General features: G+C 41.6%; 1 protein-coding gene across 1 annotated transcript; it reads right to left on the minus strand.

Moving 5' to 3' along the window:
* Positions 1 to 8,712: 8,712 nt before the first annotated feature.
* DLAH (alpha/beta-Hydrolases superfamily protein) lies at positions 8,713 to 10,194 on the minus strand. Its single transcript, XM_078581346.1, has one exon. The coding sequence runs from the start codon at positions 10,115 to 10,117 to the stop codon at positions 8,840 to 8,842; it is 1,278 nt and encodes a 425-aa protein (XP_078437472.1). The 5' UTR covers positions 10,118 to 10,194; the 3' UTR covers positions 8,713 to 8,839.
* Positions 10,195 to 18,529: the final 8,335 nt, after the last annotated feature.

Here is an 18,529-nt window from a genome sequence, read left to right on the forward strand (position 1 = left end):
TTTTCTTGTTTCTTTATATTGTACAACCATGTGTCATATTTGTATTGACCTTTTTTGTATTGCCTAAGCATGTCTTTTGTTGCTGGGTACATGTATTTTTTCTATTTGTCTATTTATGATGCTCATTTTGCTAAAGCAAGCTGTAACAATGGTTTCCTACACATCCCCTCCAAGTTCAGTCTTGGTACAAGGATGAGTTTTTTTTTAAAGGAAGGTGCCTGTAATGGTTTGGTTAACATGGGGGAAAGTTGCTCGCTACTTGGCACAAACCGAATTTCCAATTTGTTTGCTATGACCCATTCCCTGTTAATTTGAAGCCAATTTCAATGTGTTTCATGCACGCATGGAAGACAGGGTTTCTAGCAAGTTGTTTGGCACCAAGATTGTTAATGGATGATGACGACCCCCAAAAGGTGAATTTGAAGCTCACAGAACATGGATTTGAGCCATATCTGCTCCTCAGTAGCATTAGGAACAGCTTTATATTCTGTTTCAGTGCTTGTTCGAGCAACCTTTGTTTGCTTTACTGAGAATTAGAATATGAGACTTTGTCCAAGAAACAGAAGGTAGCCACTAGTGGATTGTTGGCCAATTTTGCATCCAGCCAAGTCTACATCACTGTTGGCAGAAAACATAATATTAGACTTCTGATGAATGAAGAGGCCAAGGAGGATAGTTGCTTTCAGATACCAAATTAAAATTTTGACAGAAATCCAGTCATCTGTTGTGGGAGAATGCATCTTTTGACAAGATTTGTGTATGACAAAGGAGATGTTGAGGCGGGTGATATGATGTACTTAGGGCACCTACAATGCTGCGATATGTTATTGGGTTGACTACAGGAATAGTTCAGGTGGTAGTAATAGGTATGGACGAAGCCAAGCAGGGTATACATCGAGGTTCGCAAGATTCCATGTATGATCTTTCTTATCACGTACTGATATATTGAGATTGAAAGATATGATAGCTCCCTTGTAGGATAATGTAGTAATGGGCTGGTCCAAGGTACTTGAGGAAAAATTGAGGTTGAAAAGATGAAAATCATTTTTGAATTTGGACATAAAATAAGAATATCATCAAAATACATAATAAAATAGACAGGGTTTGTATCATCAGCTTTGAAGGAAAGAGACTTGTCAGTCTTTAAACCTGCAAATCCGAGATCTCACAAGTGAGGTGAAAGTTTGTGACGCCAGGTTCATGGAGCCTGTTTGAGTCCATAATGGATTTATGAAGTTGAAAAACATTATCATGAAAACTCTAATCAGAGAACCCTGGGGATTGTTCCATGTGAACAATTTTATGCAAATCTCAATGTATGAAAGCATTATAAACATCAAGTTGGTGAACATGGTAGTTAGGACTAACAGCTATAGAGGAAAGGGTCAGAACCTTTGTGTGTTTGAGTACAAAGCTGAATGTATCAAAGTAATTGAAGCCTTCTCGATGGATGTACCATTTTGGAAGACTTTGATAAAATTGTAAAAACATCTATAAAATGGATATAAAATCACCTCGGCACGGATTGCACCCAGGATTTTTTGACCAAGTCGTGCGAAGCTAATCATGTGTGAACCATCCAGATATATCCACACAGTCCACACAGTCCTTGGATGGCATTTCACAAGGGCAATGATGGCACCTTCCACTCCCCGTGCACCATCCATGTAGGAATGCAATGCAGCCAGTGGTACCTTGAAAAATCCTCCGCAACCTGCTGTAATTGGGATCTGATGCTCCCTCCATGCCCACAAACTCTTACAAACACTAAAACCCAACATATCTTAAACCCCCTTGGGTGGCATTCATCATACGGCTGGATCATTCTATGCGTTCAACCCTCCTATTCCATATACACTAACACTTAGAGTTGGCAAACCAACACATGGCATTTCAGAACTCCTCCATGACCTGACAATGTATGACTATTGTGTTTTTCCTTTTTTCTGTGGGATTAGAAGACTGGGCTCCAAGTGTGATTCAGATATCTATTATCCATCCCCTCCACAGACTCTCACAAACACTAAAACCCAACATATATCACCCCTCTGGAAATTGTTAAGGGGTGGCTAGACTGGTCTATGAACACGACTCTCGAGTTTGTTTCACCCAACACATTGTTTTTTCTAATAAAAGAACAGATGTTGCAAACCCAAGTGAATTTCATTGACTAATATTAATTTAATGGACCACAATTGATGTTATTTTCATTACTAGAGAGGAATAAATAATCTCGGGGAATTAATTTTTAAATGATATTTTTTGGTGATTAGTTGTATTTTATTGTGAGGAAACTAGATAAATTTATCATTTGGATGCTGTTATTGATGACAAACGTGGTTGTGGAATACAATAAAGAAGAGACGTAGGTCAGTTTGAAAGATAAGATAGTTTGATATCCAGTCCAACCCTTGATAGATCCATACATTCAATTTTCTGTTGCACTGATTGATTCATATCAAACAAAAGTCTTTGCCATTCAGATTGGATGGCTGACTGAATTATACACAATAAAAATTAAGGCTGTCTTTCTGTTCAAAGTTTTATCTCTCCCTTCCTCTTTGCCGAATTCAATTAAACATGAAAAATATAAATACATATTTTTAAATAAAATATTTTTTTAGCTTTTGCAGCTTATAATATATAAGATTAAAAACATCATAAAAAAAATTAAAATATCCTCCAGTAAAAATTTATTATTCTAATTTATTTTTTATCCAATTGTTTAGTATGATCCATGTGTTAAATATCTGAAAATTATTTTTCATGAATACAAATCATCCATAAATGTAATTTAAATATATCTAACATATTATAAAGTTTTCATAGTAAAATTTGAGTCAGGAAAAGAAATGGGAATTCACTAAACTGCTTGGTGTGATTACAGTTGGGGATCACACAGGCAAAGTAAGAACATTTATTGTCAAAAACTAGTGGACATTGAATATGAATATGTGATATATTCTCCAATCCAAATTACTGAATGGATTAGCGCATTTGATTATCAGTTGACAACATCAGTTACTAATATCACAATGTAACCGTTGGGCTGAAAGACCCCTATGTTTTGGTTATGCCATTTTTTCTTAGTATTAAGTAAATATTGTTTTTATTGAAAAGGTATATGTACTTTCTTTTTATTGGAAGCGTTGTGGTGTACTAAGTTAATTGCTTGGGAAGTAGCATATAATGTCTCGGATACAGGCTTTGCAAAATTTTGTGAGACCAAAAATATTTTCATCTTTGTCGTTGATACCCGATGAGCCAATTGCTCAGTGTCCTGAATGATCCACCTTTTACGTCCTAAAGAAATGATTTTACAAAAAAAGTTAAGTTAGTTCTGCAGACATCCTTACGAGCGGACAGGTAAGAATTCGGTGTTTTAAATTTACAAAAGGACAAGTTGGATTTTCACACATTGAACAGCTTAATGTCTAGTTTATTTTATGAGTTTGACTAGAATACTGAAATTTTGCATTTTTTGGGCATCATTAGAAGAGAAATACATTGTATTTTTATTTGGCGGAAACCTTCTATCTTGAAGAATGAACAGTATCTTTCTTAGTGCTCCCATCCTGAAGGAGAGCTTGACGTTATCGTGATTAAGTGAATGTTAAAAATAATCCCTGAAAATAGTACGTATTCTCCCGCATCAAAGACCTCTCCACCGATCAAATCTCTTCAGAAAAAAAATTATTGAAAATTGAAGGATTTCTGAGAAGTTATTAAATCATCTCTGATTGAAAATTAATATAATTTTGTGGTTTTTCCAGAACTGACTTAATCGCATTTATTACAAGTTTACAATAGAGTAGTCGTACAAGCCAAAACACACCACATTTGATTCCTCGACAACAATAATGTCTCACCCATGGAGATCTAACCGCTAAAACGGAAAATAAAAAATAAAAGGAGGAAAAACAAAGCCAGGCTGAGTCCGTCTCGCGCCTTCGTCGCAGCTCCACCAGTTTTGACCGGAGCATATTCCCTTCAGCCAACACAAATGCGCTGTGATGCTCACCTCCTTCCTCAAAATACCCAAGCTCTTGTTTACAAACGCTAGATCTCTTCTGGCCTCACAGCCCATAGCCTCCAAGAAATGAAGATACGTCTCTAGAGAGTGAAAGCTGCCGGTATGGTCTAAGCTCCGTTTGACGAATTGGCGTGAACCTGGCTGCTTTCTAAGGAATAAGTCATGAATTCTTCGTTTAATTTAAGATAGTCCGATAAGGATTTGTGATGACTGCTTTGTCTGCCTCTCGTTTTGCCCTCTACTTCTTCTGTTGAAAGGAGGAAGACGGAAAAGGCGCCAGCTAAGGAAAACTGGGGGGGCGGGGAGACAAGTCATGTCTATAGATGAAGAGCTGGGCTCCATCATTATTAATTCTCTAAGCAAAGCTTTAAAGTAGTTTAAGACCATTTCGTGTACTGGCATTATTTTCGATGACCTTTCTTCGGGGAACTCTCTCAGTTAATGTATTTCTCTTCAGGTTCATAATTTTATTGTGAGAAAGAGACTAACAATCGGTTGCGTTCCCGGTATTAGGGGACTCATCATGTCAAAGCCTTAGTACTGGGTGTCATCGCCGGCCCTCAGGGCAAGTTGCCTACTGCGACGGCTTCCAGCTCATGGGTTGCGAACAGTAACCGCAGGAAAGAAAAAGAAAGATGTAGCGAGAGGAAGAAGAAAGTGTTTTTTCACGACATTTATTATTCTGGATGATTAGATCGCTAGTCATGCTTTAAAGTGAACGGGGGACTAGGATGTCCAACTGTTGACAGATTCTGATGAAGATGGCTAATGAATTACAAAGGGTGAGACAGACAAATGACGATAGCTAATCATTTTTTGGCAAAGTTCTTCGCACCCTTTAAAGACATAACAAGTCCAGGGAACTGGAATTTCTGCAGATTAATTCGTGATAGAGACGGATAATGATGGCATTGACGATTTCTTGTGGCGTATACTTCATCTATTTTTATTGATACAGGCGAAGACAGTTTCTTGATAGCCACGAGAGTATTTCTTAGGGCTGCGATTAGAACCGCCTGGGAGAGTGAAAGCTTGAATTTAATTCGAATATTCATCTATTTTGGATGCCACACATTTCTTCTCTTAAAACCAAGCTCGCCTCCTACCCAAAGCCGTAAGTCGCGTGTATGTCCTTTAATTCTATATTTACTGAGTATCTTTTATTACATACAAATATGGGAAGTCCTACACAGATAATCCTATTAATTGGCCTCATGTTTCAAAGAGGTCACTTTGGCTTCAAATCAGGATATGATTAATTTTCTTCAATTACTCTTAACCACTCTCCTTTTCTGGGCTGTCAAATGGCTCTCTCCTCAACGTTCTAGGCATCTCTAATCAAGTAAAGTCCTGGGCCTAGTATCACATGGTCAAATCCCAAGCTAGGGACAATGCTCGAATCTGAGGGGTGCTGCCCTCAGTGCTTGGAGCAAAACATTGAGAAGTCTTGTTTTGTTGCAGTCTGAAGTCTTTGCACTAGCTTAATAATGCTTCAAACGCTGCAGGAGAGAAGGTAGGGACCCAGCTCTGTACAAGAATAGGGTCATTGCATTATATATCAAAGGTGTTATATTGTAGTCAAAGACATTACATAGGGGAAGATGAGGGAAGATACCGAAGCAACAAGACGAGGTGCCATGTGCCTTCGTAGTGTCACCTCTGTGCCTCAAAGCCCGCTGCGCTGCGTGCGCGCGCCCCTCGGCCCCGCTGCTACACGTTCGCCCCTGGGCTGGGCACCGTGCGCCCATGAGCATGGCGCTCTTCCATCTGCCAGCCCACCCCAGCATTGACACTCCACGTGCCACCAGCACCCATGCTGACACCTATTGTGTAAGGTTCGCCATGCTCAGCGCCTCAAACTAGGCGTAGCGCGCCGAGCAACACCAGCGAGGGCGCCCAACGACTGCAACCGTTTCGACGCTCTCTGTGCACCAATGCCTTAGCTTTGTGGTGGAATGTCTTGCGCCCCACGCACACAATGTACGCGGCATTCACACACAGCTGCATAGCTCACCTGCACAACCCTGCACGATGCGCCTGCGACACTAACGCCTTGCCTATGCGTCTGGCCTGAGCGCCTGCGTGCGCACTCTCTCGGGAGTCCCATGCCCAACACGCGTGGGCCTCCCCTGATCCGCCGTGCTTGAGCGCTGACGAGCACGTGCACCTTTAGGGCGATGGCTTTAAAAATCAGGGTCATCACCACCTGTAGTGCGCGTTCGTAGTGGTGGCACATAAGAACACAATCTCCAATCATGAGTCTAGTACAAAACATGTCCCCATCGTTAACACTCAGGCCTTTGTGGAGAAATGCCGCATACTTTGGGGTGTTACACCTAGGCATAGTCACATAGAAAAAGTGATGCATGCCTTTTATCATTTCCAAGGTTATAAGTTGTCTAAAAGAGTTAATTATGATACATAGGTTTGACTTCACGAGGGATAAATCCTATTCCATGCAGTAAGTCACATATTCTACTTTTTTTTAGAATGCTTATCCATTATCAAGGCAATGAATGTAAACTCTAAATTTAAACGGCATTGTAGTAATCCACTTCTCTCTGGAAGAAAATTCTAAAAAAGCTAAAGTAAACAGAAAAAATGAGTTTATGGAAACCACAGTTACACGCACAGACAGTAAACAAAGGTAGGAACAACCGCATGCGGCCATATGGGTGGACTGCAGCAGAAGCTGATCGCAACCACAACAATCAAGCAAGTAATGCCGCGGTAAGCCACTGAAGGAAAAGCAAAATAGTGGAACAGATCCCACGCTCATTAAGAAAAGGTTACTTCAATTTTGATTTTGCCTTCAGTGTTTAAACTTTCTCCTTTTGTTATATCTCCAAATGGGATAACACTTCTTGGGATGTCAGAGAAGTGTTTGTCGTGTGTTGGGGTAGTGGAACACCGCCTGGTGGCCCTTTCACTAAGAGTAGGAGGCACAAGAATAGAAGACCCGAAGCCCGGTTCAAATCTTGCCTTCTTTTAAGATGAATTTTAATATTCACCATTTGTCCTTTAAAAAAAAAGATTGAATGGTAGAGATCAATTCCTTTTTATTAAATATTTTTTTCTCTTATTTCAGACTGAATTTCCCACGATGCACTGAAATGGACAAATACAGAGGCAACGCATGGCTGTGGATGCTAATTGGAAATCCTATCACACCCACGCAAACCCTATAGGCAACGAAATGCAGTTGGTGGCACTTGAGGACTCCTTGGCGACATGGCAATGTATCCCTATTCTATGTCCTTCATTTCTAATGTAGGAATGCCAGAGTAAGGCCTGGGTGTAATTGGGCTATTTATGCTCTATCTAGCACTCACCAACTCTTGCAAGCACTAAACCCCTACAGACATCAAATCCCATTGGTTAGCTTTCATGGGGCAGTATTTTGTTTTTCCCAGTTAAAAAACTCGTCTTAACCCAGGTGAACTAAATTTATTGATATAAATAACACGACCTAAAATTGATGTATTTTTTTAACTAGGCCTTCGATGTATTATATTATTTTTTGAATATGAATTAAAAAAATATATTTTTACAGGACATTTATTTGATGATTTTTCTTATATTTATCTTTTGGATGTTGTTATTTGACAAGCCTGAAATGAGGCATAATCATAGAAAATTTTTAATTAGCACTTTGATCAAGCAAAAATATCTCCTTTTCTAATATGAATCAGGTCGATATTCAATCTGACCATTAATGCATAAATAAATTTAATTTTTTGTTGGGTGTATTAATTTATATGAAACAAGACTACTCATTCAATTTAGTTGGCAACTTAATTCAAATATATATATAATAATAATAATAATTGTTTCTTACTCATCATATCCTTCTCTCCTCTTCCCCTCTTTGCATAACTCAATTGAACACAACTGAATAGTACAAAAAAATTATATTTAAAGTTAATTTCTCCTAGTAGCTAAGAATATAGAAGCGAAACAGATTCCTAAAAATATATTAAAGTACCCTAAATATAAAATTTACTATTTAAATTGATTTTTTATACAATTAATTAATATGATTGGCGTATTAGATAAATGGAAAATATTTTTATGATGAATAAAAATTATCCATGAAATTAATTATTTATTGGGAAATTTAACTTCAGAAAGAAAAACAAGGAATTTTCTAATTTTACAGGTATCTTAAAATTTAGGAAACATGAAAAAAAGTAATGTGAATATGCGCTATATTTCTGATTTCCAAAGAGAAGACATCATTTTGTAAGTATCAAAGTATAAGCGATCCGATGAAAGACTGCTATGTTTGGATTCATGACATTTTTTCCACTTATTCAGTACACGTTGTTTTTTATTTATCAGGTAAGTAATTATTACTTGTTTGATAGCATTGTGTTGCACCAACTTGGGTAATTTTTTGGAAGTAACATAATGTCTATGAGAAAGGCTTTGCAAAATTAGGCAACATCAAAAAATCCATTGCAAATAAACAAATAAAGCCTTTTTCTTGAAGCATGGACAATATCTTTCTTACTATTCCCATCCAAAATGGGAAACTTGACTTTATCATTATTCAACTAAGTGAATGTGGTTGTTAATATTGTCTGGAAATATTACGTAGTCTCCCACCTCAATAAAATTTCTTAACAATATTTTTTGGACAATTAAATGATTCGGTGAAGTTACTAAATCACCCTTGATTGACCAGAGAATAATTTTAATATTATTCCAGAATTGGATCATTACAACAGAGTGGGTGAACAAGGCTAATCGGGCCACCTTTCATTCCTAGACGACAATAATATCTCACCCGTGGAGATCAAACCGCTAAAACGGAAATGGAAAAATGAATGGAGGAAAAACAAAGCCAGGCTGAGTCCGTCTCGCGCCTTCGCCGCAGCTCCACCAGGTTTGGCCAGAGCATAATCCCTTCAGCCAACACCAATGCGCTGTGATGCTCAGTTCCTTCCTCAAAACACCCAAGCTCTTGTTTACCAACGCTAGATCTCTTCTGGCCTCGCTGCCAATAGCCTCCAAGAAATGAAGATACGTGTCGAGAGAGTGAAAACTGGCGGTATGGTTCAAGCTCCGTCTAAGGAGCAACGAACTTGCCGTGTCCATCGAGAGTACAACGCCGGCGTGAGAGTAGACCCGCTTAAGAAGGGTGCCTGGGAGCTTAGGCACGAGGTCCTGCTTGCTCACCACCCGTAAAACCTTCACCCCCAAGTTTTCAAGCTCCCTGGCAAACCCTTTGTTGCCCACGAGAGGAGCTCCGAAGGTGAAGACGCTAACTCTAGAAAGGCCTGGGATTTTAGCCGCGGCTGCTTCATAGGCACTGAGAATAGCCAGCGCTCCGCCAAGGCTATGCCCTGTCACCGTCAAAGAGAGCTCTTCTCCCTCGCCTCTGTACTTGCCCACTAGCCGCGTAACCTCGTTCATAAACTGTTCAGAGGCGCTAGTTTTATCGTACTGCGGTGTGGACTTGTACATCGAGGTGTAGACGCTGTGGAAGCCGTGGATCACTTTCGCAGTGCCACAAAGAGGCTTGAGCCATAACTGCACGTTCTTTATCCACTCTGTAGCGGTCAAGGTCCCTCGCCAGGCGACTACGATATCCCGTCTGCCTATGCGCTGGCTCTCTTCGTCTGAGCTAACGGCGACGAAGCCCATCCAATTGGAGTTCCGACGCCACGTTGTGGTTGCCTTTAACCGTGCGACCGAGGAGAGCATCTTAACGCGGGACGTAGCGTAGAGATAGCGGGTGACCTCGTAGTGGGCGGTGGACAGGCCAAGCTGCGAGAAGAGGGTCTCTTGGCCGAAGCGGCAGCTCCCGCATTTGTGGGAAGAAGGGTCGGTGTCGAAGCCATCGTAAGTGGCCTGCGCAAAGCCTCCGTATTTGATGAGTTCTTGGCGTAGCAACGGATGGAGGGGATGAAGAAGGCCCGCCCAGTCCCTCGCTCCGTGGATTTCGTGCCACAAGCCGGCGATGCTCTCCAATGGGGACGACGTGAAGAAGAGATTGTCTTTCATGGATTCTCTGTCCGAGGAAGAGATCAGCGGATTGGAGTTTGGGAGGACGGCTACGTTAGCCTCTCGTTTTGCCATCTACTTCTTGTCTTGGTTCTGCGGTGGAAATCTGGAAGACAGGTATGGTGCTTGCAAAGGAAGGCTAGGGAAGAAGACAGATGATGTCTGTAGATGTAGAGTTGAGATCCCTCAAAGTCAAAGTATCTACGTAAGCTTTTGGGTAGTTGAAGTCCACTTGCGTACTGGCTTGATTTTCGATGACCAGGTATTGGGGGAACTCTCTCGGTTAATGCATCTGTATCTAGATTCTAATGAATAGGGGTGAACCTGATTGCGTTCTAAGGAAAAGGTCACGGATTCTTCATCTGATGAAAAGGTAGTCGGATGAGGGTTTGTGGGGACTGCTTTGTCGGCCGCTTGTTTTGGCCTCTACTTCTTCAGTAGAAAAGAGGAAGACCGAAAAGACGTCTGCTAAGGAAAACTGGGGTAGAAGACAGGTGATATCTATAGATGCAGAGCTGGGCTCCCTCATTATTCATTCTCTAAGCAAAGCTTTGAAGTAGTTTAAGACCAGTTGTGTTGAGGAGTTTTACTCGCCTTTGAGTGCCTCGTAAGCACAAGCCAGCCAATAGGACTTATCATAAGGTTAGTATAGTAAGAAACTGACACGTATCGTTTACTCCGTAAATATATCTAGTAGTTAGGCTTAAAAATAGGTGAATATACACAGATAGGATTAAACATATTTTGGAAAATATAGAGGGAGAAGATTAAATCTAGTTACGAGAAGATAGACGGACAGGATCAAATCCCGATATGGTCATTATAATTGTCATTGCAGTCAGGATTAGTTTGCAAACTAATATATATTGTTACAAATATATTCAATAAATACCAAAATATGTGCAGTTCTTAATTTTGCGAGAAATACAAGGATCTTAACCTCTTGCCTACTTCTTTCCTCTCTTTCCCCTGTACGTCTTGGAGGTCAAACCAATTCTCAACAATTTCGTGTACTGGCATTATTTTCATTGACCTGTCTTCGGGGAAATCGCTCGGTTAATGCATGTATATCCAGATTCTTAATTTCATTGAGATTGAGAGAGAACCGATCGGTTGCGTTCCCGGTATCAAGGGAGTTATCATGACAAAGCCTTAATTGTGGGTGTCATTGCCGCCCCTCAGAGCAAGCTGCCGATCGCGACGGCTTCCAGCTCATGGTCTGCGGACAGTAACCGCAGGAAAGAAAGAGAAAGATGAAGAGAGAAGAAGAAGAAAGTGTATCTGCAAAGCATTTGATATTTTGGATGATCACATCACTAGTGATGCACTGAAGTTAATGGGGGATTATGATATCCAACTGTTGACGGATCCTGATGAAGATGGCTAATGAATTAATAAGGTTGATCGAGACGAATGACGATGGCTGATCATTTGTTCGCCCGGTTCATCGCACAGGAGTGGAATTTCTGCAAGTTAATGCGTAATAGAGACAGATGAAGAGGGCATTGACTATTTCTTGTGGCGTATAATTCATAGAATTTGATGAGATAGCCGACGACAGTTTCCTTGCGAACGCTGCGATTGCCTTGCGATCGGAACTGCCTGGGAGAGTGAAAGCTTGAGTTTGGCAACGATCTGAACGTGATTATTGGTTCCTTATGGAGCGATTTGATGGCCTTGGGTGAGAGTCCCTCTAACCAATGGATAGTCCGCGGGATCGAATTTAGGCGAATCCATAGACTATTTTTTATTCCGGCGCGCGTTCGTTAGCGAACGAGCTGATCGATCGGACCAGGTTTAAAATCAAGAATGACTCGTCCATTTGATCGAATATCTTTTATTATGATCGAACAAGAAGCACTGAAAGAGAACGACACTGAAGGCGAGAGTCTGGAAACATACAAGGCTCTCCCTTTGGTTTAGCCCAGCGAACAAGAGATAAATGGAGATGGATATACAGCAATCAGATTACATGGACATTTATAGTGCATGGATATACCTTTTCATCGCAACTTTACAATGAAAATTTTCACGGAAATCCTAAAGACTGGGCAGAAAGCTTCAGAAAATAATAGAAGAGTTGCATGTCTCTACACCTTGACTTTTCAAAATGATGATTGTTACTTTAAAGTGTCAATGGTCAAGATAAAATCCCAACACTCCTCCCTTATCTGGACGTTCCTCTGAGATAAGCTTGACACCAAGGCATGTCTCGCTTCACAAACTTATTCTCGTCTTCGTTCTAACCCTCCTGGACAACAGATAAATGATGCTGAGTAGGTTCAGGCAGCTCCACTTGGGTACGTCAATGGGACTTTGGTATATCATCTCTGGTGAATTTAGCCCTGTATCACCTGGCTCGAAGTAAACACCATCATATTTATCATCTTCCAGATGTCCCTTGATAAAAGTATCGGAAGGAGAGGTAGCAAAAGAGAGAGATTGAGAAGATGAAGAGATTGGGACGATAGAAGGAAATCCCATAAGCATAAACCAACGAAGTGTTTGGGTATTTATAGGGGAGCAAGCGGTAATGCATTTAATAACTGCATTAGCCACTGCGCTCGTCGCCATGATGTCGGGAATGATGGCTGGAGCTGGTGGTCGTGTCAGAGCACAGCGGCAGACATCTGGCACCTTGGGACAATGCGAGCGCCGTCATAGAACGATGTCTTCGAGCCTGACAAGGGTGTGGCTCAGGCATAAACCTTCGAAGCGTCACTGTCCCGTCGTTGGTAGAGCATTAAGATGGGCGTACACCTGTCCTCGAGGTGTCATCATTATCTCTGACAGGCCCCCGCAAAACCAAGGTGGAGTCCACATTGAGTTTTGAGCGAAGCCACTGATAGCGTTGCTTACGTAAAGGTTTTGTAAGAATATCTGGAACCTGATCATTAGTGGAAATAGATGCAACTCGAAGGTTACCTGTTGAAACTCGTTCGCGTACGAAATGAAATGCGATTTCAATGTGTTTGGTGTGGGAGTGAAAAATTAGATTTTTTGTGAGATAAGTAGCACCAAGATTATCACACCAGAGTGTTGGAGGCATACCTGGGTGAAGTCCGAGTTCGTTGAGAAGGGATTCAAGCCAGATAAGTTGAGAGGTGGCATGAGCAATGGACTTGTACTCAGCTTCAGTGCTGGAGAGAGAAACAGTGGATTGCTTCTTCGAAGACCAGCTGATAAGATTGTCGCCAAGGAAGATGAGGTATCCTTGTGTAGATCAGCGATCAAACGGGTCACCAGCCCAGTCTGAATCGCTATAAACATTAAGTTGTAAGGTGGAGTTTCAATAGTATGCTAAGGAAAAATCGGCAGTTCCATTCAAGTATCTTAACAGATGTTTAACTGCAACCCAATGTTCAGCGTGAGAGTCATGCATATGTTGACATGCCCTATTTACAGCATAGGCAATGTCTGGCTGAGTTACAGTCAAATATTGAAGACTCCCAACAATCTTATGATAGACTGTTGGGTCAGGTCGATCTAGACTTTTAATAGTCGTATTTAAAGAGGTACTACATGGTGTAGTCGTGGGTTTATAATTACCCATATCGGCTATTTGCATTATCTGATCCAAATATTTGGACTGAGAGAGAGTAATACCTCTTGGGGTTTGCACAAGTTCAATTCCTAGAAAGTACTTAGCTGTACCGAGGTTACGAACTAGAAAGGCCCCTGGAAGAGAGGAGATTGTGTCTGCAACCGTAGTGGGGTTAGAGCCAATAATAAGAATGTCATCGACATGGATAAGGAGAAAAAATTTAGAGGTTGAGCTATTTTTTAAAAATAGAGAGGTACCTGTTTTGGAACTGTGAAAGCCATGGAGAGTAGGGAAATCACATAGCCGTTTGTACCACATTCGTGGGGCCTGTTTCAGTCCGTATAGGGATTTTTTAAGTAGACATGCATGATTAGGGTAGGATGAATTAATAAAGCCAGGTGGTTGTCATGTAAATTGTTTCGTAATGATTGCCATGTAAGAAGGCATTAGATATATCGAGTTGTTTAATATCCCAGTTATTACTCAATGCAATTGAAAGTAACAGTCGCACAGTGGTCATCTTGACTACAAGACTGAAAGTGTCCTGGTAGTCAATGCCATCTGCTTGGCTGAACCCTTGTGCAACAAGTTGTGCCTTGCACCGATCTAAAGATCCATCTACATTGAGTTTGCATTTGAAGATCCATTTTGACCCAACCACATTTGCCCCTTGTGGAGGATTCACAAGAATCCAAGTGCAGTTCTGACGAAGGGCAGCCATTTCTACCTCCATTTCAGCTCTCCAGACCGGAGAGTTAAGTGCTTGGGTGATACTTGTGGGTTCAACCAAGATGGACGAGGAGGTAGAAGGGCGTACCTCAGTTTGGAGTGTGTTAGAGGAGTGAAGGTATTTAGCTCGTTCGAGTGAGGAATGAGAAAGATTAAGCATGTTATAGATCCGACGCATTCGGAGAGGCGGAGTAGATGACGCAGTATCCTATACCTGCAATGGAGGAGAAGAGGGAATACTAGAGGGCTCATTGGCCGTGGGAACCGGTTGTCCTGCAGGAGATACGTGGTGAGGTGTAGTTCATTCTTGTGAAGTATCAACTGTCGTGGAGACAAAGTGAAAAGTAGTGTGATCTGAAGAGGGTGATCCTAATAATCTATTAGAGGGTTGTAATTGCGTAAACGATGATGAAAACGGAAAAACTGATTCATTAAAGATGACATCACGAGAAATGTAGAGACGAGAGCTAGATAGGGAGAGGCAGCGGTATCCTTTATGAAATGCAGAGTAACCAAGGAAAACACAGCGTTCAAATCGGGGAGAGAATTTGTTTTTACCATAAGGTCATAAGTTTGGAAAGCACAGACATCCGAAGAATTTAAGAAAAGAATAGTAAGACAATTTAGAATGCAGCAGTTCAAAAGGTGATTTATTTTTCAAAACTGGTGAAATCATACGATTGATAAGATAACAGCTGTTACCGTGGCCTCATTCCAGAATTTCATTGGGAGGGAGGCTTGGTGGAACATGTTGAGAGCTGTCTCGATGATGTGCCAATGTTTACGCTTCACAGTTCCGTTTTGCTCTGGAGTGTGTGGGCATGAAACCTGATGCTTAATGCCGCAAGTTAGAAAGTATTAAGATAGAACTTGATACTCACCTCCCCAATCTGATTGGAAGATCATAATTTTGGCTGAGAACTGATTTTCAACCATTCGTTGAAACTAGAGGAAAGTTGAATAGACATCGCTTTTAGCCTTGAGCGGGTACAACCATGTATACCTGCTGAATTCATCAATAAAAGAGACATAATACGAAAAACCCAAGTAAGAGTTTACCAAAGCCGGTCCCCATAAATCTGAGTGCACAACTTTAGTGGTAGCAATGCAATAGTCGTAGTAGAGGAAAACGGGAGCTTGTGCGATTTTGCAAGGCAACAAGCATAGCATATAAAGGATGAAATTGTTTCAGACAAAGATAGACCAAAACGCGAGATGGTTTGTTTCAAAATATTAAATGCAGGATGTCCTAGTCAGAGATGCCAAGCATCCGCTGATTCTTTCTCGCCCAAAAAAGCTATGGCATGTGGAGGAGTGATGCAGTAGAGCCTATCACGAATCGTTCTAGTGAGAAGCAGCTTCCCCGTCGTGCGATCCTTGATATAACATGCAGTGGGGTGAAACTCAACAAATACGTAATTGTCAGTTGTTAACTTATGAATTGATATGAGATTTTTGGAAATTTGAGTCACATGAAGAAATTCTTAAGTAAAAGGGGACGATAAATATGGGAAGATGGGATAGAAGATGCACCGAGTGATTTGATGGACAAACCTGTGCCGTCTCCGACGTATAGTTGCTCCGATCCCCCATAAGGAATGGTGCCATGTAGATGTTGGGCATCAGCAGTGACGTGGTGAGTTGCACCGCTGTCGGGGTACCAAACTGGTTGGTAAGGATGTGTGCATTGCAGTGGAGCAACTGATCCAGCATGCAAGGCGGTGTACGCCTGCGGAGGTCCTCCAAAAAACTGAGCTGGTGGTTGCATCATCATGGGCATTAGAGAGGGAATGCGAATAGAACAGCATTCTGGTGCTCGATGGCCTTGTTTGAGGCATAACTGGCATCTTGGAATGAAGCGCCTATTACGACCTCTGCAACCACGATTGTCACTATTCTGTGTCACATAGCATGGATTTCATACGTGGTTGGTAGCTTGATATTGGTTGTTGTGAAAGCCTTGGTTGTTGTTGGAGAGATTCGATTGAGTTTGATTGGCCATGGGAACAACTGAAGCTGCTTCTGCTTCATCATCGCTTCCAAAGTTGTCGAGAGAGACCTCGGCTTGAAGGGAGGCAAGTAAATCATTGATAGAGAGATTTTTATTTTGCGTGGTTACCCCGGTGTGAAACGAACGAAATTTCAAACCAAGGCCTCGATGAAAAATGAATTTGATATTTCGATCGGCAACAAATTAGCCAGCATTAACCAGTTCTGCTAAGAGTTGCCGAAACTCAAAGATGTACTCATCGAGGGATTTTGTCCCTTTCTTTATGGAGTGAAATTGTGAAGTCAGCTCCATAATCCGAGACTCTGAAGCAGAAGAGAGCTCAATGGCGAGCTTCTCCCATGAGTCTCGAGCTGTAAGACAGCCAGAGAAGTTTGGGTGGCATGGACGAAATAATAGTTGATAGTACCTGTTGGTTGTTGCATTTCCACGGTGTATTTTCGTCATTGGTGTCTTCTTCTTCAGGCGTTGGAGGATGCGTGAGATGCTTCCCCAAGCCATGTGCTTTCACAATAGGCACGATTTGGATTTTCCAAAGCAAATAGTTGAGTTTTGTGAGCTTGACGAACATTGATTGCGTCGTTGTGACCATGGCCACTCGCGCTTGTGGAGTATTGCTTCCGGCAATAGCGTCGATGGGTGATGGAGGCACAAGCATAGCAAGAGGAATGGGAAGACTGTCTGTAGAGGCAGTGGCAGGTTCGTGTAGCTCTGATACCATGATAGAAGTATTGGAAGGAGTGGTATCAAAAGAGGGAGATTGAGAAGATGAACAGATTGGGACGATAGAAGGAAATCCCACAAGCATAAACCAACGAAGTGTTCGGATATTTATAGGGGAGTAAGCGGTAATGCATTTAATAACTACATTAGCCACTGCGCCTGTCGCCATCTGTCGGGAATGATGAGTGGAGCTGGTGGTCGTGTCAGAGCACAACGACAGACGTCTGGCGCCTTGGGACAATGCGAGCACCGTCATAGAGCCATGTGTCCGAGCCTAACAAGGGTATGGCTCGAGGCTTGCGACAGTGTCCGTACCAGCTTCTGGAAGTGTCACTGTCGTGTCGTTGGTGGAGCAGTAAGGTGGGCGTACACATGTCCTCGAGGTGTCATCATTATCTCTGACATCCTTTCTTATTTTGGTCTCTTCTTAGAGGGCTCTATCATGTCTGCAACTGGGTCAGAATTATTATAGTTACTACCTTCAATCTCAGACACATACTTTAGCATGAGGTACAATCTCTTCTGGAAGTGATGTCTGCTTGCTTTTTCATCATTTCGTTGACAAGTATTACTTCCTGAGTGTGAATCTAGAGCAGCCCATCTGCCATTAGAATCATGTACTCATATTCTTCAAGCTGCCCAAGACGTAGGATGTTAAAATAAATTTTTGGACCCTAGAGAACATTAACCAATGTCAATGCTTCTCCATCTGTGAGTTTAACAACAATGGATCAGGCTCCATGGATCTCCAACATTGATCCGTCTCCGATTTTTACTTTTCCTGCTCTAGGTTGAAACTTGTGAAATAACTCATTATATACAGCCATATTATCACCTGTTCTAATGTCTAGATACCATGTATCAATACCCTGCAATACATTAAGCTATAATAATATGTTTCACTGTTCCATCAGTTATGCTTGGAACTGAAAGGATGCATCTTCTCGCTAATAGCCATCAGTGTTGCTCGCTCCCTTTCTTCCATATTCACATCATTCAGCTTCTCCTCCATCTCCCTTCTGTATTTATATGCGAAATGTCCATATATATCTCATTTGGAACACTGAATTCTGGACTTATCTCAAGGTTTCTAAATGTCATCTTCATCAGTACTTATGCCTCACCCTCTTTCGTGGCCTTTACTGCGTCCTTAACTATAACCAAAAGATGAAGATTCTTCATCAGTATGTACTTTTGGCTTACCCATAGTGTGAGCCAAGAGCGCTTGCTCTTCATCTTGTGAATCACAGTAAGTAAACATCCCCTCGTGGACACTCAATGATTCTAGATTGCCAATCCGCTACACTGATAACGCAAGCGAATCAAACTCTGGTGGCCTAACCCACAACAGCTTGCCGAAGCCCTCTTTCTCAATAAGCTTTTTGGCAGTTCATGATTTCTCATCTTTAGATTTTCATACTCACGTTTCAGTTCTTCCACTTTGGACTGAATCACCCATTCCACTTCATATAGACTGAATCTT

This window comes from Wolffia australiana, chromosome 9 (assembly GCF_029677425.1).
Source record: "Wolffia australiana isolate 7733 chromosome 9, ASM2967742v1".
Classification (NCBI taxonomy): domain Eukaryota; kingdom Viridiplantae; phylum Streptophyta; class Magnoliopsida; order Alismatales; family Araceae; genus Wolffia; species Wolffia australiana.

Bases quoted from the DNA above. Each gene is read 5' to 3' on its own strand.
- DLAH (XM_078581346.1), bottom strand. From the start codon at position 10,117: ATGGCAAAACGAGAGGCTAACGTAGCCGTCCTCCCAAACTCCAATCCG.